The sequence below is a fragment of the Cyprinodon variegatus genome, unplaced genomic scaffold (genome assembly GCF_000732505.1).
Source record: "Cyprinodon variegatus isolate N-32 unplaced genomic scaffold, C_variegatus-1.0 Scaffold2, whole genome shotgun sequence".
Lineage (NCBI taxonomy): Eukaryota > Metazoa > Chordata > Actinopteri > Cyprinodontiformes > Cyprinodontidae > Cyprinodon > Cyprinodon variegatus.
In genome coordinates this window covers 517,570-542,254 of record NW_015150455.1, presented here as the reverse complement: position 1 = coordinate 542,254, position 24,685 = coordinate 517,570, and the positions used below count along the sequence as shown (strand labels likewise).

The 24,685-nt window shown below is 37.2% G+C and overlaps 2 protein-coding genes across 4 annotated transcripts; both read right to left on the bottom strand.

The window, feature by feature from the left end:
* Window positions 1-925: 925 nt before the first annotated feature.
* macc1 (metastasis associated in colon cancer 1) lies at window positions 926-9,731 on the bottom strand. The gene is made up of 5 exons (XM_015402193.1): window positions 9,601-9,731; window positions 6,416-6,538; window positions 4,307-6,333; window positions 4,000-4,188; window positions 926-2,001 (listed from the first exon to the last, which is right to left on the bottom strand). The coding sequence occupies exons 2-5, from the start codon at window positions 6,528-6,530 to the stop codon at window positions 1,798-1,800; spliced, it is 2,535 nt and encodes an 844-aa protein (XP_015257679.1). The 5' UTR covers window positions 6,531-6,538; window positions 9,601-9,731; the 3' UTR covers window positions 926-1,797.
* A 6,345-nt stretch (window positions 9,732-16,076) lies between these two features.
* Window positions 16,077-22,259, bottom strand: LOC107103139 (transcription factor Sp8). 3 transcript variants are annotated; one of them, XM_015402879.1, is made up of 2 exons: window positions 22,126-22,259; window positions 16,077-18,737 (listed from the first exon to the last, which is right to left on the bottom strand). In XM_015402879.1, exon 2 carries the CDS (start codon window positions 18,702-18,704, stop codon window positions 17,400-17,402), a length of 1,305 nt encoding a protein of 434 aa, XP_015258365.1. In that variant the 5' UTR covers window positions 18,705-18,737; window positions 22,126-22,259; the 3' UTR covers window positions 16,077-17,399. The 3 variants fall into 3 exon arrangements, with proteins under 3 accessions (XP_015258365.1, XP_015258198.1, XP_015258277.1); XM_015402712.1 differs by lacking the exon at window positions 22,126-22,259 and adding an exon at window positions 19,115-19,276; XM_015402791.1 differs by lacking the exon at window positions 22,126-22,259 and adding an exon at window positions 18,902-19,108 and having other exon boundaries at window positions 16,083-18,737.
* Window positions 22,260-24,685: the final 2,426 nt, after the last annotated feature.

Genomic DNA, 24,685 nt, shown 5'->3' with positions numbered 1-24,685 from the left:
CAGAAATTTATGTCAAGGGCAACTTTTAATCATATATCTTAGAACCTCTCCACTCAGTTACCAAGGCAAAACCTTTCAATTATGGTTACAAAAACATGTGTATCTGTTTGATAATGAGCACAGAATCACAGCGTAGGCAAGGAGTGCACAAGAAACACCAAGGGTAACTTATTACAGGCTAAAAGACAATCTGGGATAGACTGACTGTGAGAGGCAGTTATTAAGAGGCAGAATAACAACTGGGTGTAATAGGTGATGATGAAATAATCACCTATTACAGGTGTATCTGGTCACTCTAATTTACGGAGTGAAGCAGAGTAAAGAGAAGGAAACAGCCAGCCAAAAACAACAAAACAGAGACAACCTCTATGGCATAAAAACTTCCCATGCACCAACATCCCTGCTCATCTTATAGCCCCTAACTGGACTTACTATCTGTTTATGCTGAAGAACTTCAACTTGAAGGCTTTGCAAAATAAAACATGTTTGAAATTCAGTCGGCCGTCGTGGACTAATCGCTCAGTGGGCATGCACAAACAAGGATTTTTCTTCTTCTTCCTCGCACACGAAAGCACAGAAGCATGGCGGAGGGATCTATTATCTATCTAGATAGATGATAGATTTTTTATTCTAACTAAATGTTTTCTATACAGTCTTTTTTTCTATACAGTCTTATTTACTTTATTTTTATGTTTATTTGTGTCCGTTTTTTTCTATCATCTTTTTGCTGCTGTAAAAAAACAGAATTTACCCATTTTGGGACAATAAATGGTTTTTCTATTCTAGTCTATTCTATTCTTTTTCGTCCACTTTAAGGAAGAGAGATGGAAATGAAGTTTATTTATTTCTTATTTGTTTATCTGAATATTTATTTAATAAATATGAAAAAAATTAAATGACTTTACATTCATTTTTTAAAGAAACAACATATTTTTTTAAAGACAACCTCAACAAAATGATGATAACTGTCATAGCATTGTGTATTGTTTTTTTTTTAATAAAATTACATCTCTGCTACTCTAAAACTTTACAGTATAAAAATAGCAAGCATATGTGCAAAATAACATTTTATGACACAGAGGGCTTTTGTTCCCCCTAATTGTATGTAACGTTACCTTTGACAAAACAGTTTTACATTTACCACAAACCTGGACACACAAAAAAAGAAGAAAATATTTACATGGTGCAGCCCTCCTGACATTTATAAAAATTTTTTACTTTTATTTGTAGATTTCACTTCATCTTTTAATGCATGAAAGTTTTACTGAAAAAAAAAACGTATTTTACTCATATCATTTAAACATATACAAAGTATTTAAAAAACGTGTTTAAATTTGATATAAATGCTAAATATGCATTTTTTTTAAGTCAAAGTATAACACCACCAATTTGATCCATAATGTAAATATACCCCAAGATATTAAAAAGAAAAAGGTTACTATAAATGCTATTCAATTACTGAAAATTTGCATAAAGTAATATGCAATATAAAAAGACAAGGAATACTGAAGACTGTAAATAAAAATTAGGATACAGGGTCCTACACCAGCTGAAAAAAAATCAATATTGAGAAAATTAGTTAAGAATTATTGACATTATGAACAGAAACTGAAAATAATTTTCCTTTCACGTATTTGACATTTGCATAGTCACATTTCAACACTTTTAAATAATCACCCATCTGGATTTACAATATCAGTTTTACAGAGATTTTTCAACTGAATAGTCTCTTAAGCAAAGATGTCAATAAGTAACATATTTAGTGCTTTCACAGGTAGAGAAAGGTTGTTTTTCCATTTAAGGTTCTGGAAAAGCTGTTTCTTGAAAGATTTCTAAGCAGTTCACAGTGATAAGTACGCCTGTCAGATGTCTCCACTCTCTGGTAACAGGGTTTTTCATTTTATCCAGGACCAGGTGCAGCTCCTGGATCATATCCTTTGAGTTGTCTCCATAACGAAGACTCCAGGCATACAGGAAGTCATAGGCAGGCTTCCACATGGACTGTAACAGAACACAAATTCAAAGTTAAAAATTATAATGAAAAGGTTTTGTATCAATGGAAATGTCTATCAAAACGGAAGAATCAGTCAATAAAAAACTTCTTAACATGGACAAGTCACTCTAATTCAATAACACTGGTATCAAAAAATTAACTTCTGTCACCAGCTCAAAAAATAAAGCCAATCATATATGCATTCATAACACATAGAGTGGTATACTTCTAAAATCTAACTCTGTTAATTATTATTATAACTTCCTCCAAGAAAAAGTGGTACAACCAGCTCACATTAAAAATTACATCATGTGTTAATCTGCTGGAATTGTGATATTCAGTTTCACATTAAGCAATATAAGATTTAGTAATACAAAAAAGAAAGAAAATAAAAAATTCCTAATTCACTTTATTTAATTTTAAAATGAGTATTCTCTGGGAAAGAATGAATAAAGACAGCTCTTACTTCCTATTTTAAACAGATAGAATTACACATATCTGATTATAATAACATTGCATTTACAGGGATATTTATTTGCCCTGTTTAAACCTCTGCCATCTAGTGTAGAGTGATCCTGACTATGGAAGTGAAGGTACACACATTAGTTAAATAGAAACCTTAAAGCTCCCAGAAAGATTATAGCAGGTTTTGAGTCCAGCAAGGACTTTAAAGAGTTTGAAAACAGCCAAACCAATGTAAAGAAAATAATCTACTGTGTATGACACTAAAAACAGCCATTAGCCTGTCTAGGTAGAGCAATCCAAATACATTCACAATGAGAAAAACCACATGTGTGAAACTCCAGAAAACTTTGGCACAAACAAGCCCTTACTGAGATGCTTTGGAAACAGAGTATGCAAGCATGTTTGAAGAATACCTAAGAACATATGCCAAACAAATTATCTGAGGAAGAACTAGACCCTAAAACCAGACAAATACCATTAAATCTAACAAGTACTGATTAGGAATTAACAACTTGGCGCTTCAAGAATGGGTTGAAAGATTAGTTAAAATAGGTTGGGATGCAAGAGATCTGAAAATAAAACAGGTCACAGAATACCACATGAAGGAGCTGCGGAAACTTTGTTCAGAGCATCATCTGGGACTCAAAGATGACATTAAGAAGGATTTAACCAAAGTTATTTCAGCCAAGGGTAGGGTAGGGTGTCTAAAGGTATAGAAAAGGTCTTTTATTTCCGGGATTCCGCACTTTCAGCCACATATGTGTGGTGAGCTACAGTTTTACACAGTCATTGAAGATCACCTTTCTCACCGCGGTTCTTTGAAAATAGAAAAAAGAAGATAAGAACGGCATCAGAAGAAGCACATATATATATATATATATATATATATATATATATATATATATATATATATATATACAATATATATATAAATAAGATATATATATATATCTTATTTCTGTGATATCTGCTCTTCTTGCAAACTCAGCTCTCCTTGCAAATCAGTAGTGGATTTGCTGTCACAGCGGCCCGCTGGCAACATAGGCTGCCGCTACCCGACAGCGGCAACTAATAACAAAGATGACGCATGCACCACGTCGTAGAGGAAGGGTTACGTGACTAACGGGGCAAAAAGCAGTGATTATCTGCCTGAAACAGGTAACTGAGTTTGCTATAAGTCCACTATGTAGTCCCTGCTGTAGTGGACACAGTAAGCTTGAGCTATGAGAACAGCACATTTTAAACAGGGTGCGCACGAGGAGAAATGGGCTTCTGCATGCTCTTGCACGTGCATTTTTTTTAACTGGAGAGGGCGGGTCTTTTAAAAAATCCTCCACAATAAGTTTAAAATTTACCTAAGTAACAATATTTCTTTTTGGTAAGTCAAAATTGTTGTTTTTATTTATTCATGAGTGCCACATTCTGAGTTAATGTGTTAAAGAGTTAACTTATTCACATTCTAATTCAATGAGATGCACATATGGGAGTTATATTCAGAAACGAGAAACCGTCATTCACATTACAGCTCATCTTAATCTGACCTGCACACTGACTTGACCATTTTTTCCTCGATGAGGTGCTTCATAAGCCGCTATCTGTGCACTGGTCAGTTTTCCCATCTTCTCTGCAAGCTCTCGCCATCGGATTTCCAGCTCCACAGCTGTAGACAGAATAACTGTGTTCTGAACGAGCTTCGCCACCAGATTCATGTTGTTCACCTTCAGTAGCCCCTTGATGATGACAAAAATACAGTTGTTTTTGTCACAAATGTAGAGGAAGCATTCTTTAGCACTTAACAAAAGACATGAGTTTATTGCATTCGATTAAAAGCCTTTTTAATTTACATACCACCATTAGTTCATGCAGGAACTTTTTCCTAGTCTTCTCTGAGTGGCAGTCCTCCTTTAACTTCTCCAGGACGCAGGCCACCTTGTCAGTCTCAGTTTCAGCATATCTTCGCCTAATCGTTTCCAGAGGCTCATTTTTGTACTGCAAAGCATCTGCAAAACCCCTCCAACAAGTTATGTGCTCTGTGACTAATGTCTGGATGGCAGAATACATATACGTAAGCTTCCTGAAGGGCTGTGCCATATTTTTTAAAAGTACTGCTGTGGTGATTTGAACCTCATTGAAGTCTATAACTTGATCCACAGTTATGAGTTTGATGTTTTTGCAGTGGACCAAGCCGATCTTGCCTCTGATGAACCCAATGTACCACTCTTTCACCTTGAAATTGCCAATTGACCTGACCGTCTCCCTAGAAAGCAGAGCCACAGTATCGCCCTTTATGTACTCCAGGAGGTATTCTACATGAGGCTGACGGTAAACTGTCTTTAAGGCTACCCCGTACCACTGCAGATTCACTGGCACGTCTTTAAATTTGGGTAAATCTGGTTCAGTTTCTTCTGGAATAGGAAATGTTTTTGCGATTTCTATCTTTCTCTCTACATTTGTTGGTTGCCTCTTGTCTGATCGGATAGGTGGTACAGGAGGGGAAGTTATCTGAAAATCAGCCACAACTGTAGATGAGCTTGATTCCTTCACTTGTATGTCTAACTGAAAAGGAGTTATCTCTGCTGTTTCAGGGCAAGATATTGCAACTGGTAGATGCAAAACTGTCCCAATCTTGAGCTGACTTTGCCTCACTGGTTTCATTTTGTCTTCAGGACTAATTTGAAATTTTGAGGCTATGACATGCACCCCCACAATAAAGTCCTTCAACTCTTGTGGTTTGAAGGAGTGCTTCCCCCAAAGCTGCAGCACAAGTGGAGGCAGATTTTTACTGCCCTTACAGAGATCTGAGAATGGAAGCTTAGGTGGAACATCTTCGTGACAGCAGACTACTACTACAACCTTGAATGATGGATGAATGAACCTTGGGCCATAAACGGCAATGGTGAGTTGCCGATCGAGGTGATCCCACACTGTAGTGTGTGGCTGCAGTGAAGAGGCCTCAGCCACTGCTATTACAAAAAAATGTGTTTTTGGGTCCTGGAGTTTCATCTGGATCGAGTTCTTGTTAACGTGAGAATCTTTAATTTTTGAGTATGGCCCCTCTCGTTTGGGGGAAACCATTCCAAATACAGTGGTCATCGCCTGACTTTCAGGGTTGTCCTTTATTTCTCCTGAGAGCTTCATCTTCATGGATAAGCATTCCTTTGTGTTAATGTTACTCAACAACACCTCGAGAAGTGGACTCATTGTTGTCATGTAGTTATTGTTAAGTCCAGGTGGAGGGTTTAGCATAGCTTTGAGGGTAACTTCCTGTATTTCTCCGGGGAGAACATGCCCTTCTGGAACATGAATGCTAATTTTGGATTCAGGTAGCTGTACTAAGCCTCCCCTGTGGCCTATCTTGCTAACGACTTGAAAATTGGTGGCCTGAGTCTGGGCCCACCCAGGGCTCTGGCTCATCACATTTAAGTCCAGACAGGAGCGGGTCAGCTGCCGGTGACTCAACCAGGCCATTTTATAGGCCTGTCTATCATTCTTCAACCACTCAAAGTCTGGATTGAGCACATGTCCAGGTGGTGTTGAGTTGTTCTTAAGCTTTGGCCCCTTTTTCTCCAGATCACCGAGGATATCTGAAGCGCTCCTCCATCTCCCTGACTGGTTGCTGAGTTTGTGTCTGTTTTTCCAAAAGGTCTCAGATATTTCTTCATCATCATTAACTTCTTGTTGTGTTTTTCCTCCTTGTTTTACTTTTGACCCATTCAAATTATCTTTATCTTTGCCACTGTGAACAATATCATCCAAGAATGGGTTGGATCCTGATATATTTTTCCAAAAAGGGTTTTTGGTTTGAGAGGATTCAGAGATTTCTGGCTGTAAAAACGGCCAATCTGAAGTCTGTGTTCTTCCTGGTACAAAGCCACCTTTAGGAAATGAGAACTTTGTCAGAAGGTCTTTTTAAAGGATAGACACACATTTTTCAGTGTTTGTGGTTTAGAAATTTACCATTCAAGTTGTCAGTGGGTGTTGTATCATCACTTAGATCAATTAGTGTCCCCTCAGATTTACTCCTCATGAGACTTCCAACGCGGCGAAAGGACATATTCCTTCCAGCTGCCATGTTGTCATCTGTAAAGAGATCAACGACATTGTTTTGTTCCTATGTGAAAAAAGACGTTAAAAAAAAGTCTTCAGGTGTCATAGTTTTGTCGCTGATGGCTGGCTTCTTTGTTTATTCCATGCAACGGTCTATTTACCCGGTTGTTCATTACCGTTTTATCTGATCCACCTGATTCTTGCTGCTATTTATGCTGCTTCTTTGCCTGCCATCGGCACCAGATTATTCTAGCTGTTTTTGAGAGTAAGTCTAATGATTGTAGATCATTTTTCTGCTTTTGGGGCTTTCGAGTTTTGCTTTGCCCCTGTATTTGCTCTGTGAGACAGATCTGTTCTGTACTTATTCCTGGATTCTGACATCTTTTCCAACTTTTTTGGATCTGTCTTCCAACTCCAGCTTTGGATTTCCCCTCATGGAGACTGCTGCTGCTTGGCATTGGCTGGCGCCTGCTCATTAGTCTGCTCTGCTCATTAACTCGAAACTTTGGGGGTGGCTTCCGCCGCCAGCTGTGGAGAAACCACCTGTTTGGATTCTACTCCTTCCCTCGGGATTGAACTGGACTCAGAACCAAGTTAGCGACTTATGCTCATAGCTTTGGCCCCGCTTAGATTCTAAGTCACTAACCTGAGCTTCTATCTTTGCCAGAGAATCCAGTGAGCCCGTCGCAGCTGATGAGCCGCGCCACATTCTGTATTAAAACAAACGCTTTTAAGTTTCCTACTGTCTGTCTTGCCTGAATATTGGGTCCTACATTCTGAGATCATTATCATCAGGCCTAAGAACATTTTCTTGACAGCTTTTTATTAGATGTTATCTTGGTCCCTCAGTTTTGTTAAGTTCTAATCCATCATGAGGTACTCGTAGGAAACATTTAATATTTGTTTTATCTTTCTAATAAGTAAAGTCAATTACAACTTGAACTGCCACCTTAATTTAGTGGAGTTTTTATCCTCAGACAATCCCAGAGGCTATTCTGACAGGGGCTTAAATGCATCCGGTAGGGTCTCCAGATGAAAACAAGCTGTGGGTGATGATTAAGACTAAGAGTGGATCAAAAGCCTTAAGACCAAGACATCAAGGCTAAACCTCATTGTGTTGAGTTTTATCTATTCAAAGAGGAGAAAGCTGGACTGACACAGCAGGCCCATATGAATATCTGGCAACCCTATGTCAGCGAAGTATTGAACTTCAACCTCTTGGAAAGACCTTCTTGTATTCCAGGGGAGCCTGAGGACACTGAGTCTGAGTGGACTATTCTCTTTGCCTCTATTATTAACACAGCTTACATCTGTGGCTGTAAGGTCTGTGGTTCTTGTCGAGATGGAAATATCTGAACCTGTTCAGGAAACCAGCAGTAAGGGATGCCATCAAGCTGGAGAATGGGTCCAGTTTAGTGTGGTTGGCTTGTGGGGCTCCTGAGAGAGCTAACAGTAACCATGAGGCTGAACATGCTCTTACCCTGGAGGTTGCAGAGGCAAAAACTCGGTTATAGCTGGTTTACTTAATTCTTGGAAGAAAAAAAATCTAATAATTGACAAGACATCAATCTGTGATTTTATTTATTATTAACAAAAACCTTGACTTTTCAGTTCAAAATCAAAGACTTGACATATATTGGACTTAAAGAGTGAAAGTTAGTTGATATTACTAAAAATTTGCTCTGATATTTTACAGTCTGGTGCTGTATTTCCTTATAGATGTGGTTGATATGCTGATCTATCATTCACTGCATCCATTTTCCTTCTCTTGCATTCCAGCTTATATGTATTCTGACAATGGATAAACAAATAAATAAATAAATACCACTAATAATAATAATACACTTTTGACAAATAATATTTTAAAAGGTGAATGCATGTCTAGAAAATAATCAAGTGGTGGAATAAAATATTTGCAAACTATTTGAGAAAATTAATGAACAGCGATATTCTTTTTTAACTTTTAACTCTTTTTTTTAACTCTTACTGTCATCTGACATTTCAATTCTTGTCTGACTTCCATCCATCCATTTTCTGACATGCTTAATCCCAAGTGGGGGCTGGTACCCATCTCCAGCTGTCTATGGGTGAGAGGCGGGGTACACACTGGACAGGTCACCAGTCCATCGCAGGGTAACACAGAGATAAACAGGACAAACAACAATTCACGCACACACTCACATCTAAGGAGAATTTAGAGAGCTCAATTAACCTAACAGTCATGTTTTTGGACTGTGGGAGGAAGCCGGAGTACTCGGAGAAATCCTACACATGCTCAGGGAAAACATGCAAACTCCATGCAGAAAGACCCCAGGCTGGGAATCAAACCCTCAACCTTGCTGCAAGGCAGCAGTGCCACTCCACTGCTCCACTGAGCAGTATGTCTTGTCTGACTTGTTTTGTTGTATCAAGCGATAACACATTTTTTCTAGATTGATCAGTTCCATGTCTTTGCTTTTACAATTTTACAATGTTGCAACAAGTGACAATGACATTATCACTCTTCCAACTAAAGCTATTGTTCAAGTCTCAGAAATGTGTCCATCAAGAGTTCTTGCAATATTTCTGTCTGTCTACGTGTCGCTGGCTTGCCTACAATGACACAACCTATTGAAGACTAGCCATATTGAGTCAGTCATTAATAATTTGTTTTTTTTACACGAGTGCACAAAAACAGGTTGGTCTTGTTGAACAGAGAACACTGAGGTCACTTCTCATACGCTTCACAGTGTTGCGATTACACCATTCTGGGGAACAGAGGCTGTATCTGGGGAAAAAATTACCAGAATGACGTTCATTCTGAAAATATTATAAAGTAATATATAGATCTTATAATGAAAATAAGGATCAGAATATTTTTGTACCCATTCTTATATTCTATCAACAAACTAAAGAAACATATGATAGGGAAAAAGTAATCAAGTTACTGTACATACCAGTTTGGATAACAACAGCCAACACATTTTATAGTTAATAGGCAGAGCTTTAAAACAAGAAGTAGTTACATATTAATAACGCATGTCAACCCATACTTCCTATTCAAATCGAGACGAAAATCATTTTAACTTTGAATAAAACACAAAGGTTGAGCTTACCGTCAAAACTAAATGTTTTTTCGGATAAAGAGGCTTTTCCCACTTATTAATCCTGATTTCCAGCGCGTTTCAGAGAAGAACATGAACCCCTCCTAAACTGTTTGCTCTCCAGCGCAGAGAGCATGTTGGGCTTGGAAGTTTTAATAATTACAGGAACACACGCAGAGGAGTGGCTTTGCGCGAATTTCTACTACATTTCCCAGAATGCAACACTGTGTTTACGAACCTGAACACCTGAAACCGCAGGTTGAGTTTCGAGAGGAGGGACAAGTGATAAGAATGTAACGGAGGTCTGACTTGTACTGACTTTGTTAGTTTATGTTTTTTACAGCAAATTTTTTTTTCAAAAAAAAAAAAAAAAAAAAAAAAAAAAAAGATATGTGAGATGGAAACAGTAGCTTTTACTTCCTGTTTGGACTCTGTATTAAGTTGCAGTTCTCTGGATTGTATTTTTAAAATCTCAATACATTACTTCTTTTTATCACATCTAGAAACATTTTAAATACTGAAATTAATTCAATGTTAGCATCTGATTTGTGATCAAGACAGTACTGATTGTAAACTGAGGTAGGTCTTTTAGGAACGATAATAATAAGAATAAACCAACACTTAAATATTTGTCTTTCATTTTATTCGCAGGCAGTTCCGAAGGAGTGCAGCATTAGATATTTGCAGGATCTGTCAGTGGAAAGCTGTGGAAGAGCCTTTTTTTAAATAATTGTTCTTCTTCTTATTATTTAGGATTTAATCTGCAATAATAAACAGCCTGTGTTTATACTGTGGGCTCCTGTTTCGCTGCAGTCTGAAACATACATTTAAACAACATCTAACTTTTGGTAATCTGTGGTCCTCCAATATGAAGCAACACTGCCCCCGTGTGGAGGAGTAAAGAAGTAGTAGACCTTTTAAAAAATAATAATTATTATTAATTAATTAACTAATTTATTTATTGTATTTTTTAAGAATAATTCTAACTAAATAAAATACACTTTTCTATCATAGCAAAGTGTACTCCAAGCATTTCTGAGAGGGTTTCATGTTTAAGTTTGTTTTTTTAAAATTTGCATTAATCTTCTGCAGAGAAAGTCCAAAGCTTGACTTCCATTAAAGGGTATTGATTCCGTGGGGGTTGCATTTCCAGCATATACTGCAGACCACCCTCATGCCAATGGTGCTCATGCTTGAAAATGAGTAAAAATAGGCAGTTATTTGTGAATATGTCTTTGCAGATTAAACCGAGCAGAGAAGATCTGATTCTTGCCACCAAAGCACTGCAGTGCTCTTAGAACTTATCTCCTCTTCTGACATGATTTATTTCAGCAATGGATCAACATTTTGGCAGATGACAGTTCTATTTTATTGCTAATTCAAAACTTACCCACAGGATATCCCACATCCAGATAAGAGACATTCAAAAATCTGGATGCTAAACAAATCAAATGAAAAAATAATAAGGAGAAAAAACATAATTGTGTTAGTTTTACTCTGTTCATACTCATACATGCATTTTATTTCAGGTAGCTTATATTCCTGTTTATATGCTCTTTATTAACTCGTCTTTTTTGTAATGTTGATGGCAATTTATTGAACACTGATCAGATGCTGCTAAATTATAATAAAATGCTTTGTTTTGAGGATAAAAAATATATATATTTTTAACAAGTGCAGTTCCCATATGCCCCCTCACAGACACAAGCAATAGAGGTCATTGACTCCTTCTGTGTTGGCTTTCAGTCCATAGAGTGTTTGTTATTGTAATTATATATCCGGGTTTTTTTCCCATCATGCTTGTGTCATACTGTCCCAATACCTTTAATCCTCCTTGGTTCTGTTTAAGTTCTAAAAATGTTATTCAGTTTGATTCATGCAAATTGCAGCACTTTACTCGAAGTTTTTAGTTTAACTGATGTGACTCCGTTATAAGAGCTATAAAACGGATGGGTGTTTATTTTTTTTTTTTTTACTACAAATGTAAATTTGTTTATTCTTTTTACATTTTAAAACAGGTGTGCATTATTTTAATCTCGGATTTTGTAAAACCCAGAAACCAAAGGAACTAAATAATGTTAGTTACGTATAATTGCCACTAGATGGCGCCATTTCTCTGTTCATCCCATCAGTACCTGACTATGAAGCTCACAACGCTCTGAAAATGTGTGATCTTTGCAAACTCAACCCTAAATCTTTTAAGAAGGTACATACTTGTGACTACAAATATTTGTGTATAGCCATAAAGCTTGTGAAAACAATGCTTGTTTTTTTGTTTTTTTTTTATAAATCAGAAGTTATAAAATTCAAATATTTAGCTATCAAAAAGAGCTCCACTGCTTCTTGAATATTAATTCTTGAGCTTTCATGTTGGGTGGAGATGAATTGAGGGGGCACTGAAGAAAGAAAATCTAGCATTTGTTATGATATATCTATCTTAAGTTATTTTAATGCTTTTGTTAATGCGATCGTGACTATGTTGTCTAGATATGATGACTAAGGTCAAAAACAACTTGCATCTTTTGGACCTATGTAGATTCAACTTTATTGCTTCACTCGATTAAAACTGAATGAATCAACTAGTTTAATTGTGACAGCAAGTATCTTAAAATTGGAAATGAAGCATGAGGTCAAAAAGTTAAATTTAACTGCAAGAAAGGGTTGAGTTCATGTCAAGAAGATGTTCACGAAGTAATCAAAATTAATGCAAAATGAGCTAAATTAATTTTCCCAGCAAGATCTATTCCTCTGATCACACAAAACGTGCTCCTGGTTCATTCTGTATGTATTATACCCCTGGCACATAGGCACAGTCTCCTTACTACTATCCACTAAAGTTAATATGCATACCTGAATAAGTCAGTGTAACAATACCTCAGGGGATTCAATACACTCACACAACACAGGAGTCAGTCTACAGGTCCAGCCATGGACATCTCACATACAGTAGGAAGGGAGCACGTTTAGTAAACCACAGGTCACAGTTTTAACCTGTGCATGTTGCTTCACTACTGAGTTTGAGTTGATGAAGTTATTTTAAGGGAATTGATTGTGATGTATTGATATAACCAATTTGTTTTAAATGAACACAATATTGTAAACTGACGCCAAAGCCAAAGTATGGTGTGCAACAATGTCCACTACTGAATTACACTTGTGCTTGATAGTTTCCATTAAAACAATCAGCTGCCAGTAAAATAAATTGTTATTGACAAAAGTAATAATTAATAAAAATCATTAAAAAAAAATTAAAGTCATGACATTGATTTTTAATATATGCATATAATAAAAATATAAATAAAAGAAGTAAACAAGCCTGTTGGAGCTCCTGAACTTAAACTTTCTTGAGCAACTTGTTTGAGGCAATTATCACAATCAGGTGTTTTCTGTACTGTTCAGAAAACAATCAGTAAGACTTTTTCACCTATGGAATGGTGTTTTTTTTTTTTTATTACTTTAAAAAAATAAAATTTAAAAATCATTATTGTCTCCTACAAAATTGTCATTTGGTTCATTTTTTGATGTGCTATTACTTTTTCAGTTTTGTGCTATTTGAATTACTCTCGTGGATATTTCATTTTCTTTAATGCAAGGATACATAAACTTTCAAGCACAACTGTGTTTGAATGTTTTGTTAACTTACCTGCTCATGTTAAAAGGTCTGGTCTGGTTGGTCTTAAAAAATAAAAATAAAAACACCCACAAACCTTTGCACTGTAGTTTAGGTGTTTCTTTTCAGTACCATTTTCACCCCAGTAACTAATGAACAACTATAAAACAATTTTATTGTGTGGGTTACTTTATTGATTTGTTTGTGTTATTTAACATCATACAGAAAAAATGTTTTTCTGGTTGAATGCATTTCTTTATACATTTCTTTGTACTGAAGTAATCTGACATTTGTTTTATCAAGTCATGAAATAATCTAATTAAATCCATGTTAGGAGCATTTTGCTTTGTTATTGCATTCATGTCATTTCATTGTAAACTATATAATGTCTTGTACACACACATCTTGGCAGTCTTGCCATTTTTTCAGTTAATTATTTGGACTAACCTCTGGAATGTTTCCAAATGCCTTTCCCAGGAGACTGGCTGGCTTCATGACTGCGTCGTTGGCAAAAAATGTCCCCGGATGGATCATCAATGAGAGGTGTGCTAAAAAAAAACACCTAATGGATTGAAAAAATGCACCTCAACTTACTGAGGTAGCGCTGAGGTTTTTCATCCGGTTTACCAGGAGATTGAATCAAATGAGGTACTTTCTGAGGCTTCCACATCCCCACTTGGCTGTTTTCCTTCCTTTTTAGTTTTCTGGCATGAAAGCCCTTCCTAAGACCATCTTGATTTACATAAGGCCCACGGTTGGACATTCCTCTGTGGATAAACTTCCACCACAACCTTCTGGAAAGGTGAAAATAAAACAACAAATGCTAGCAAACACAAGCTGAGGGATAGATAAATATTTTGATTAAATCTGATTATCTTGGGTTAGTTTGGTTTTGTCTCTTTATTTGATTGAAATTACAAAATAGCTTTCGATAAGATTCTTCTAAGCACATTTGAATTACAGATTAAGTATTTACCTATACTTTTAAAGGACAGCCTTTGTAAGTTGGTAAATGGAATTTAATAAAATGTATTTAAGTGATGGTCAAAAATAAGGTTTGATATTAGTTTATCTCTTTTCTTATATCACAAAAACCTTGATCAAGTTTAAATATTTTGCCTGACTGTTCGGAATACAGATTGAAGTTAAATTTATATATTGTGCCTTAAGTTACAAATAACTTTCTTTTACTTTTTAACTTTTGCATCATAATGTAAAACAGGTGGAAATGGTTTTCAAGGCCTTTGAGAGATTGAAGTAATATCTTTATAGCCAGACTGTTTTGTTTTAAAGATGTTTTCTTAAGGTTACAAATAGCGTTTAAGAATCCTCTCTAACACTGACCTCGCTAATCACATCCGACTTTCTGTAAGTTTTTAATACACCTTTCTCAATTTCCAAAATTTGTATCTTTTTTTTTAAAAGGTAGAGGCAAATGCATGTATATATTTTTTAACCAGTCCAATTAATTTTTTTTTGTGTTTGACAAATTAAAAAAATTTCCATTCAGGTATAATTTAACAGCACCAGACCGACACAGTTTGATGAGAGTATTTAAAATGTAAAAGACTGATGTTGCAGCACAATAAGTTAGTCGATTGATGACGGTTTGTTACAAACTGTCAATCAATAGGAAGCAATACGGCAGAATTTCCTTTATTAAGTGAAAGGTTAAGGTGCTGACTCAGAATGGCATTTCGATATTTGCGGTTTTATGCAGTTAAAACACCATCAACTACACTGAGGAATAATGCCTGATAATAAAGAAATAAAGGGTTTCACAAAATCATTATGACTGTTTCTTTATGTTGGATATTAACCATATTTTATGTAGAAGATGGAAATTATTGGCTGTATGTTTCAAAAACAGCCAACCAACGATACACCCAGCTGTTGGAACATGGGGCTCACTTTGGTAAAGAAAAAAATGTAAAAAAGCAAAAAAAAACAAAAACATTAAAATCAAAGCTGTTTCATTCTGTGATAAATTTGAGATAAAATCTAACTGATTTTTCACTTTGTTTTTCATTAATAACCTAAAAAAAAAGTTTTTTTGTGTGTGATTCACACATTGATCACTACAAGATGGACTGGTTGACAGATCAGGAAACAACAAGCCTTTCCAGGAATCTTTTGGGGAAACATTTAACCAATTCTCAGCCTTGAAAGATCAACAGTAGGTTATAAAATGACAACACTAGGTGGTGCTGCAAATGTCTTCATGGAAAGATACTGAATCTACCTCACTGTTTAATCCAAAGCTAAAAAGTAAAGCAAACTAACTTAAACAAAGAAATAAAATATAGCTAAAGGCCCTGTTGTTGTTTTTTGTTCACTTTGTACATTTTAAGGAGGGAATTTTTTACACCTTATGAAGATATGCAGTGTTGATTTGATGAAATAAAAAAAAAGTTAAAATTTAGAAGTTATCATTAAAACTACATATCAGAGTAAATAAATACTAAAGCATTTAACCAAAAAATATGATGAAAACTGAACAAGGTAGAAATAATTCAAATTGGTTAAATGTATTTTGCACATTAACACTTTGTTTCACTCTAAAAAGATGATAATTTCACTAGTTGAATAGTGTTTTAAAATATTGTTATGTGTCTCTTCACTGTTTGTAACAGCCTTTGGGGAAATTAGATTAAAAGTATCAATTTAAAAGCCTATAATTTGTTTTTAGATATAGATATTTTTAACAGATTTCAGTAGCTTTTTTGCTTTTAAACACTAAAAGCCTCTGGTGTCTGACAACTGAATGCAATTAACTAAGACCTTGAAAATCTGTTGAGCACAAATAAAAAAAAAAAAAAAAAAAGAAAAACGGAAAAAAAAAAAAAAAAATCGTAATAACAGGAAATAACAGTAATTAAACAAATAGAAAACTTTAGCCATGATGCTACGAATAATTATTGGATAAACGCATAAGATAACTAGCTACAAGTTTTACGTTTTTATATTGAGCAAATTAACTGATTAAAACCAATAACATCCAGTTTTAATTACAATGTATAATCTTAATGAAAGCAAAATTCCAGTTTTCCCTTAAGATCTTTTTCTGATTTGACGTGGAAGTTACCCTCCTGCAAAAACCAATTGAACGCCATATAAATCTTAATTAATACAATGTTTCAAAATCACGAAAAAAAAAAAAACAATTTGTTTGCAATTTTAAAATGATTATATGCTAATTTTGGAGTCTTTTTTTCACCGGAAATTGATTTTATCGACTCAACAAAATTTTAAAAAAACTGAGTCGATAAAGCTGATTTTGATTTCATACTGACTTTATTGAGTGGCTCACATAAAAAGCCATTCTCAGCGAGAGAAAGAGAGCGAGAGAAAAAGAGGGGAAGTAAAATAATAAAAAAAAATCACTTTACAACATGCTTACTTAAATTAAACGAGCGGGTAAACAGCAAATTATGATTTTCAAACCATACAATCGAATTCAAAGTGCGCCTAATGAAAGACCCTCTAAATACAAACAAAACAAAAGACAAAGAAAAAAAAATTGTGGTTAAATATATCCCCCACCCCACCCCAACAAATACATTTCATACCAGGTCAAAAAAGATCAAAGTACATGTCCGTATATTTTTTTTTCTCAAATATTTACTAGAGTCCATATACAACTAGAAATACCTATACAAAAAAATCGTCTCCTGGACAAATAACATTGCTCACCTTTACATTTGGGCTGTAATTATTCTAACCTACATTTTTATACAGAACATTTCTGCTGCAGAGTAAAGTGAAAGTTACATTTTACTGGCCTAGAGCGCTGTGGACTGAACATGTTAAACAGAGAAAATAACCTTTTTTTTTTTTTTACTATGCAACACCAGAGCCAAATCATTGCGTTATTACGAAGCAGTAGAGAAAAAAGATAACTCTTTTTGCTCGATATTAAAGTGCCAGTGTTTGTTTTTTTTTTAGAACAGGTTTTGATAGAGGGAGCGCAGCTTCAGAGGCCCCTATATTCTTACAGTATGCTGAGATATAAAACAGGTTGTTTTCACTTTCACGCCTGCAGTCTCTAATTCGAAGTTTGTGATGGCACAGCTAGAACATTGTGGAAATGCAGATTTAAACACTTATTTGACAACAGCAGGATACAGCATACATTAAAGTATGTCCACTCGTTTGAATATTTTCTCTCCTTCTCCTTTTTTTTTTTTTTAAACTAGGTTTTTCAGAGGCCGTTCATGCCCACTCCCTGGGTGGGCTCAGGTGGGTGCAACAAGTCGGGGGAATGGCACGGAGGGCTCCCCGGCGCGCTGTGCTCACTATCGGTGTCGCTCCCCCTTTTCCCCCCGCTGCCCCCAGAGCCAGAGCCGGCGGAGCCCCCTGCGCTGTGAGTTTTTACGTGCTTGCTCAGGTGGTCGCTGCGCATGAACCTCTTGTTGCACACCGGACAGGCGAAGCGTTTCTCGCCAGTGTGTGTGCGCAAGTGCCGCTGGAGCTCGTCGGAGCGCGTAAACCTCTTGCCGCAGAACAGCCAGTTGCACACGAACGGCCTCTCCCCGGTGTGCCACCTCAGGTGCGCCTTCAGGTGCGACGTTTTGCCGTACACCTTCCCGCAGCCAGGTATGTGGCAGCTGTGCAGGCCTTTCCTGCGCAAACTGGCGCCCGCCGGTCCCAGTCTCTCCGCCTCTTGGCAGTTCGGACAGTCGCAGGTGGCCCTTCCTGAATACCTTCGAGCGGATGACCTCGGAGAGCCCGCTAAAGTTGCCGGGGGACCTCCGGTGAGCATAGTCCCTCCTGCTCCCGTTAGTGGCGAAGGGCTTGTGTCCGGATAAGAGGGTAAAACCGGCTTGAAACCGTCCATCAGGTGTTGGCCGGGCGTCAACAGGTGTGGAGAGGGGCTGGTGCTGAAAGCAGAGTGGCTCAAAGTGGAGTAATCAGAATTATATCCTCCAAGGGGAGAGTGTAAGGAGGTCTGCAGTCCACCGGAATGTAAGGACGATTGTAGTGCTGCTCCATTCGGGTTCTGAACATCAATCCACCCCGCTGCTCCCACATCCCACCAGGCAGAAGCTCCGGTGGTGCCGACCTCTCCTGCGGAGATCCCAGGGTGAGAGGACTTGAACCAGGACTCATACGGGTGCGCAACGCTCATCCTCGGATAGATGCCCTGCAAACTGTCCACCGAGGTGTGCACCTTGGAGATGAAGACCGGCTGATGGCTGGACTCTTGAGAGTTGCTCGAAGCTTGAAAAACAGAGTAGTCGTTTCCGAAATGAGAGCCAGACGTCGTCCCAGACGTGAGGGAGAAGGCACTGGATCCGTTGGAGCCGTTGTTGCCGAAAGAGTCCGAGGCTATGCCAGATCCGTTCCGGGACACTCCGAAGCTGGATAGGCCAGAGCCGAGGCTGCAGCTGCTGGCGGAGGCTCTCTTCCACGGATGGAAGCCCTTCCCAAAGGACGAGGAATTATCCGATATAGTGGAAGGTGAAGGGCTCGGACTCCCTATTTTGTTGCATGTTGCAGCCAACATGGCTAAAGGAGTCGATCCTAACCTCGGCTCCTCCTGGAAGCGCACAGACACAAACATATTTAGGTGCAAAGTTTCAAACTTTTAACAGGTTAAAAACACATTTTAAGGCACATTTTACAGAAAAAAAGAACTGCCCAGAATGTTTTAGCAGTTGTTTTAGGACAACTATCTACAAGTTTTCACCCATCACATCCTACCTGATCGAGCAAAACGTCAAAATGCAGACAAGTTCCAAACTAAAGACCTGCGAAAACATGCGTGTTTTTAAGCACTATAAAGCAAACTTCCACTTGCTGCTGACAGTAAAACCAACGGACTGGCTCTGCTGCAAAGTTTAATCCCCCTCCAAACGGCAGGACAATGACAAGAACTAATTAAAAGCAGAAAGAGAGTCTCTCTTTTCGACTCACCCCTAGAAGTGAAGTTGCCATCACACAAAAACACTGCCCTCCTCAGAGGATCTTTTTATATTTATGAATCAGGAGCCCTGCTTTTTTTTCTTCCTCTTCTTCTTCTTCAGTTTTTTTTTTTTTTTTTTTTTTTTTAGAGGTGTGCAATACAATGATGCGTTCCGCCCATTCTTCCTCAATTGTAGGCTCCTCTCCGGCTTTGAAGTGGCGCTGTGTGACACGGGCGACCAATCAGCTGCCCCCGTCCCCGCCGCACTGCCACACACTAACCGTGAGGTCATCGACAGAAGAAACCCCCTCCCTCCCCTACTCAGACAGATCTCCACCTTCCAACCCACCCCCTCCATAATAAAAGACAGCGGAAGGAAGGTAAAGTTAAATAAGAGTGAATTAGGAAGGAGGAATTTGGGGAGGGGGTGCGTTGATTTTTTTTTTTTTTTTTTTTTACAAAACACAACGCATAACATAAATCTCAGAAAGGAGGAGGGATGATCATGATATGGGGTCACATATGATTTTGGAGTAGTAGGCCACACTAAAGCTCAAACTGATACATTTACACTGTAAAAATGACTTTCCTAGGGTAGTTATAAAAGCAAAAAAAATCCTGCAGATTATTGGATGATGCCAAGAAGCTGTTGAATTTCAACAATTCTGAAAATCACAGAAATGTGTGTTTTTTTTGTTTGTTCTTTTAATCATTTATAGTGAACACAGCATTTTAATAGGGATATAATTGAAATGATACTGTTTATAATGAATTTAGGAAATTATCATTCATTATAATTATTGCAATTTCAACTATATATATCAATTTCTCCAAGTATTGTTAATTGTTGGATACATTCTAACAAGATTTGCCATTTTATTACAGATTCTACCTTTATATTTTAATTGGAATCTAACTGAAGATATATAGAGGTTAGATTTTAAGTCAGTCGTAAGAGGTGATAGAATGGTTATAGGGGTTTGTGTTTATTTCACCATGAATTATTATATTAGTGTAGTCAGTGTTATACAAATTAAAAGGGTTTAAGGCTGAGAGCATTTATGGAGCAACAATTTGTAAACCAGTTAAGACAATTTAATCTTTTACGAAGTTTAGCTATGGTGCTAATGCTAATACAAAATAAGTTTCTCAACTTTGAGCTAGTTCTTCCCACTGAAATTCATATCTCAAGCTGTCATTGATAGAAAAAGAGAGAATATATTGATTTCTTAGATTTTGAAAAAAAATTAATAAGCATTTTGACAACATTTAATTGCGTTAAGTGTAGTTTAAGGTTAGGGTTAGGGCTAAATTAATGTTTTATAACACGGGGAGTCCCTCTATAGCAGCACATCTTTGTGGCAGTCAGGAAAAGATGTAGGCTACATAGAGTTTTTTAAAAGACTTGGTAAAATTGTCTGTCTTAATGTGAAATAATTTCTTCTTTTTTTTATTACAAAGGATGACAATCCATATGGGTTATTTTAACCTGTTAAATGCATATAATGTCTATTAAGACAAATAAATTAACCCCTTCCCAAATAAAATGTTTGTAAATATGTACAACCAGTTTGTTTTATCAGTGTAGGAAAAAAGTAAAGATTTTTTTATAGTTTTACATTTTTATGATGATCCTGTGAGAAAAGTGAAAAAAAAAAAAAAAAAAAAAGAAAGACAAATTTTCAAAATAATAAAAAATTGGCCCAATTTGGTTTGCTTTTATTTGAGCGAGTGGAGAGTTTTCTTTACATTTTCTATTTCATTGTAATTTCATTTTAGCATCTTATATATCTTACAAGTATTTTGCCTCTATAAGGGGAATTAGCATGTTTTAACTTTTCAGGACTTAATATACACAGCCTATTACAGAGGATATAAAGGCTGCATTGTTCTGGCTATGCACTTATATTGCATCGTCTCAAACTTTCACTTTACTGTAATTGTGTCCAATTACCTTGACAGTTTTGATTAAAACTGATATAGACGCTGCATTCCGGGCTGATGCGCGCGTTTCTGTGTAGGGGGAGATTATTCATTTCATTATTAACCGTGTTCTTCTGAAACAGAGGATGGAGAAAATGAGAGGTCAGCATGGTTAACTTTAGGAGATTTACAGCTATTAGACTTGATCAATTTAGAAAATCTAAATTTTTTTTTCTTTCTTTTTTTTTTTTTACTCCAAAGGTTGTTTTCTTTTCATTTTTTGGGGGATTAGTAAAATTATTTGTGCCTAAAAAATAGCATAATCTTGCTGAAATGAATTGGTTCATCACTTGGTGACATTTAGTAAAAAGAGTCTTAATAAAACAATACTATCAGAATCCCTTGTTACATAATAAGAACTTGAAGGCAACGAGCTCTTAGGGCCATTAACATGCAGTGTGCGCTGGGGGCATAAATTTCATTTGAATTTCAAATTTAATAACGCGGGAGGTTTTTAATCATCCACAGTTTTATTTGTTTGATATTAACATGCTTATTGACCGGGTCTGTTGACCAGCTTGGTCATTACGGGACAGGGAAAAGTTAATTAAAACGACCAGGGATTATTCATCACATCATCTGCCCTAACCCGTGTCGCTTCCTTTATTGCGCGGCGTGATAGATGGACAGTCTGATTAATTCCTGTGTTTCTAGGACTGGACCACTTTCTGTGTAGGATTCACCCTGTCTTTCCTTCAGGTGAGGGGAAAAAAAGATGGGAGGAATGATAAAAATATTTTTTTTCTCCTCCAAGATAAAGCAGTGACTTTATTTTTATTTCTATTTTTTGCAAGATAATTGATAATTTTCCATAACGCGTCTTATTTAGTAGCACATTATTTTAAATATTTAAGATATTAACCAAAAAAGCGAACTTATTTACACATTTAGTCCATTATATAGGGTACTATATTTGAAAATGTAAAAACATAACTGTATGAACCTGCATTTTCTTGTTTTATATCAAACAATCAGATGCATAAAAATCAAGCTGTGATTAATTAAAGAATTTGACGGTTAGAAATGAAACTATACGTACCGCACTCCTCCGCTCCTTTGCAGCGCATTGATTGACCCTCTAGGTTGGCTTTCAGGCGGAGGAAAAAACACCAGCGTCTCCTTCTCACCGGTGAGATCGTGAAGCGGTGCCAGATAAATGTTACACTGGCAATTCAATTAGGAATAACTCGGTGGGGGGATCTTGAGCTGCATCTTTCCTCCTCATGTCAACTAAATTCAAATGACACAGTTTATATTCTAATATTTATTTAATCAATCATGCATCAACAACTCAATATTCTCACTGGTGCTCAATTTATTTTTACTTGATGATTTTTCCTCCTAATATTATATATAAAAAAAGAACAGCCGTTTCTAACCAGGCAATCTAGTGGTTTTGCACATTTGGAGAGCATCAGCTCACATGTTAGCCGCTGGTGACAAATTACCCCGCGATCTAACAAGCAAGACTAATGTCAGGGGTCACTGTGATAACCCCTGACAGGAAACATTGCTGTTGGAGCCACAGCGTTGCAAGATGTGTTCGGTCCATGCGCACATCAATGTGAGTTTATAATTTTATTCGTTCAAAATGCGTGCACAAAAGCTTGTCGTTTAGCCTGTTGCATTTCACAGGGAGTCGCTTTTACCGCTCATCTGTTGCGCACAGGTTGCTCGCTTTTTACGCGCACGGCTGTAACTGTAAGCCGCTCTTGAACAGATGTCCCCATTGAAGGGCTGTCTCCTTTTTGCGCGCATGCACAGGCTATATTACCATCATGAAATCAAACTCAAAACCTGTCCCCTTTGCAACCATAATGACCGAGTTATTCTGGGCCGCTGAGCACGAACAAAGTCTGTTCAATATTGCGTGCTGGAGAATCACTCCACAGCGAAAGAGAGAGGAGAGAAAGAATAATAAAAAAAGGAGTCAGGGCAAGGGATGAAGAACTGGCTATACCACTTTTTTTCTCATGCGGGGATTTTCAAACAAACTGCATAGTCTGAAGGTCTGTCTGAGTTGTTCTTTCTTTTGCAGGGTGAAAAGGTTATCATTTTTAACTGACAGACTATAGATAGATAGATAGATAGATAGATAGATAGATAGATAGATAGATAGATAGATAGATAGATAGATAGATAGATAGATAGATAGATAGATCATTGTGGAAACTGGAATGATGCTGCCATTACCATGCTTCACAATGGAGGTGGTGGATAGTAGTGTGGGTTTTATATCAATTATATAAATTTAATTGTAGCCTGAAAATATACTATGGTTTTAATCTGATCTTGCAAACTTCATTTGCTACAAAAAAATCAGCTTAGATTACTTACCAATGTTAAATAACACTGAGGCGGATTCTGTTTACTACTGGGTTTAATTTAGGGATATTCCAGTAAAGTTTGGGCAAAAAACTCAGACTTTATTTGAAAGCAGAATTTGACAATTAAATATCCCTTCCTACTACTTAACAGTTATGCTCTAGTTTGTGCTGATCTATCATATCAAATTATAATGGGATACATGCAAAAATGGGGTTTTGATGTGAGAAAATCTGACCAAATTTTAGGGGTATTTATATTTTTCAAGCTAAAGAGGATAGATAGAGTGGAACAGGGTCTGCATGTTGTTGTTTTCTCCTTTCACCAGGAGGTTGCAGAGAGCAGATGTCCGTCTGCAGAGCGGCTGCCAAGTGGGTCCGGAGGAGCAAGGCAGCCGCAGACACAAGAGCCCAAATGGTGTGACAAAAGATGTGCAGGAAGCCCCTCTCTCCGCCTGGGTGAGCCACAGAAAGGGTCTCCCTCTCTGCCAGCCTGTTGGGCCATCTCACCACACAAGCCAGCCATGAGTGGTAACTGCAGAGCCATGTGGTACAGGCCATGGGGTTCCTTGTGTTGTGTTCACGCAAGCATACTGTAGGTACACATGCATTCACAGGAATGTACACTTACAGTCGAGATAGAACCATCTGTATGTTTATCTGTATGTGATTCTGTCTGTGTTTGGGTGCCCATGAGGTCACAAAATAGTCTGAAGAGCCTCTGAAAGTGGTCCAAGCACAGGTGGGCAGCATGGCCCCTGCTGAAGGGGTGCACTGAACCATAAGCAATGATATAAACGTCTGGCAAATAAATTGGCTAGTTAACAATCTTTTGACGGCCCTAACCTCCGAGCCTTTGTCTGGTATCGATCAGCCAGCTGTTCCTTCCTTTGTGTGGCAGAACAGGGAGGTTCTGATCCCCACCCCACCCTACTCCGTTCTCCTGAGATGAATGGACACAGCCGGTGAAAAACTTTTCCCTGCCTTTCAAGTTCCAGTCAAATCAAAAAGAGGAAACCGATCATTGCCTCCCACATCTCAAAATTAAGATTTAACACTTTGTCATAAAATAAAATCATTCACCAGCTTGCTACCCTCTTGAGGCTGTTTAAAGGCTTTAATTTAAAGTTGCTTGTCTTGTCTGACAACCCCTGGTAGTGGGTTCTTTGTTCACAGCTGCCATGTTGATGGTTTACATGGAAACCATGTCAGTGGTGCTGCGGATGGGCATAATTTCTCCCCCTATATTAGGATAATTGTATGTTAAATAACAAA

Bases quoted from the DNA above. Each gene is read 5' to 3' on its own strand.
- LOC107103139 (XM_015402712.1), bottom strand. From the start codon at position 19,135: ATGGCAACTTCACTTCTAGGG. The intron at 18,738-19,114 runs GTGAGTCGAAAA...GTGCGCTTCCAG, and splicing joins TGGCAACTTCACTTCTAGGG to GAGGAGCCGAGGTTAGGATC.
- macc1 (XM_015402193.1), bottom strand. From the start codon at position 6,530: ATGGCAGCTGGAAGGAATATGTCCTTTCGCCGCGTTGGAAGTCTCATG. The intron at 4,189-4,306 runs GTATGTAAATTA...GTCATCATCAAG, and splicing joins TCCTGCATGAACTAATGGTG to GGGCTACTGAAGGTGAACAA. The intron at 2,002-3,999 runs GTCAGATTAAGA...GTTCTGTTACAG, and splicing joins ATGGTCAAGTCAGTGTGCAG to TCCATGTGGAAGCCTGCCTA.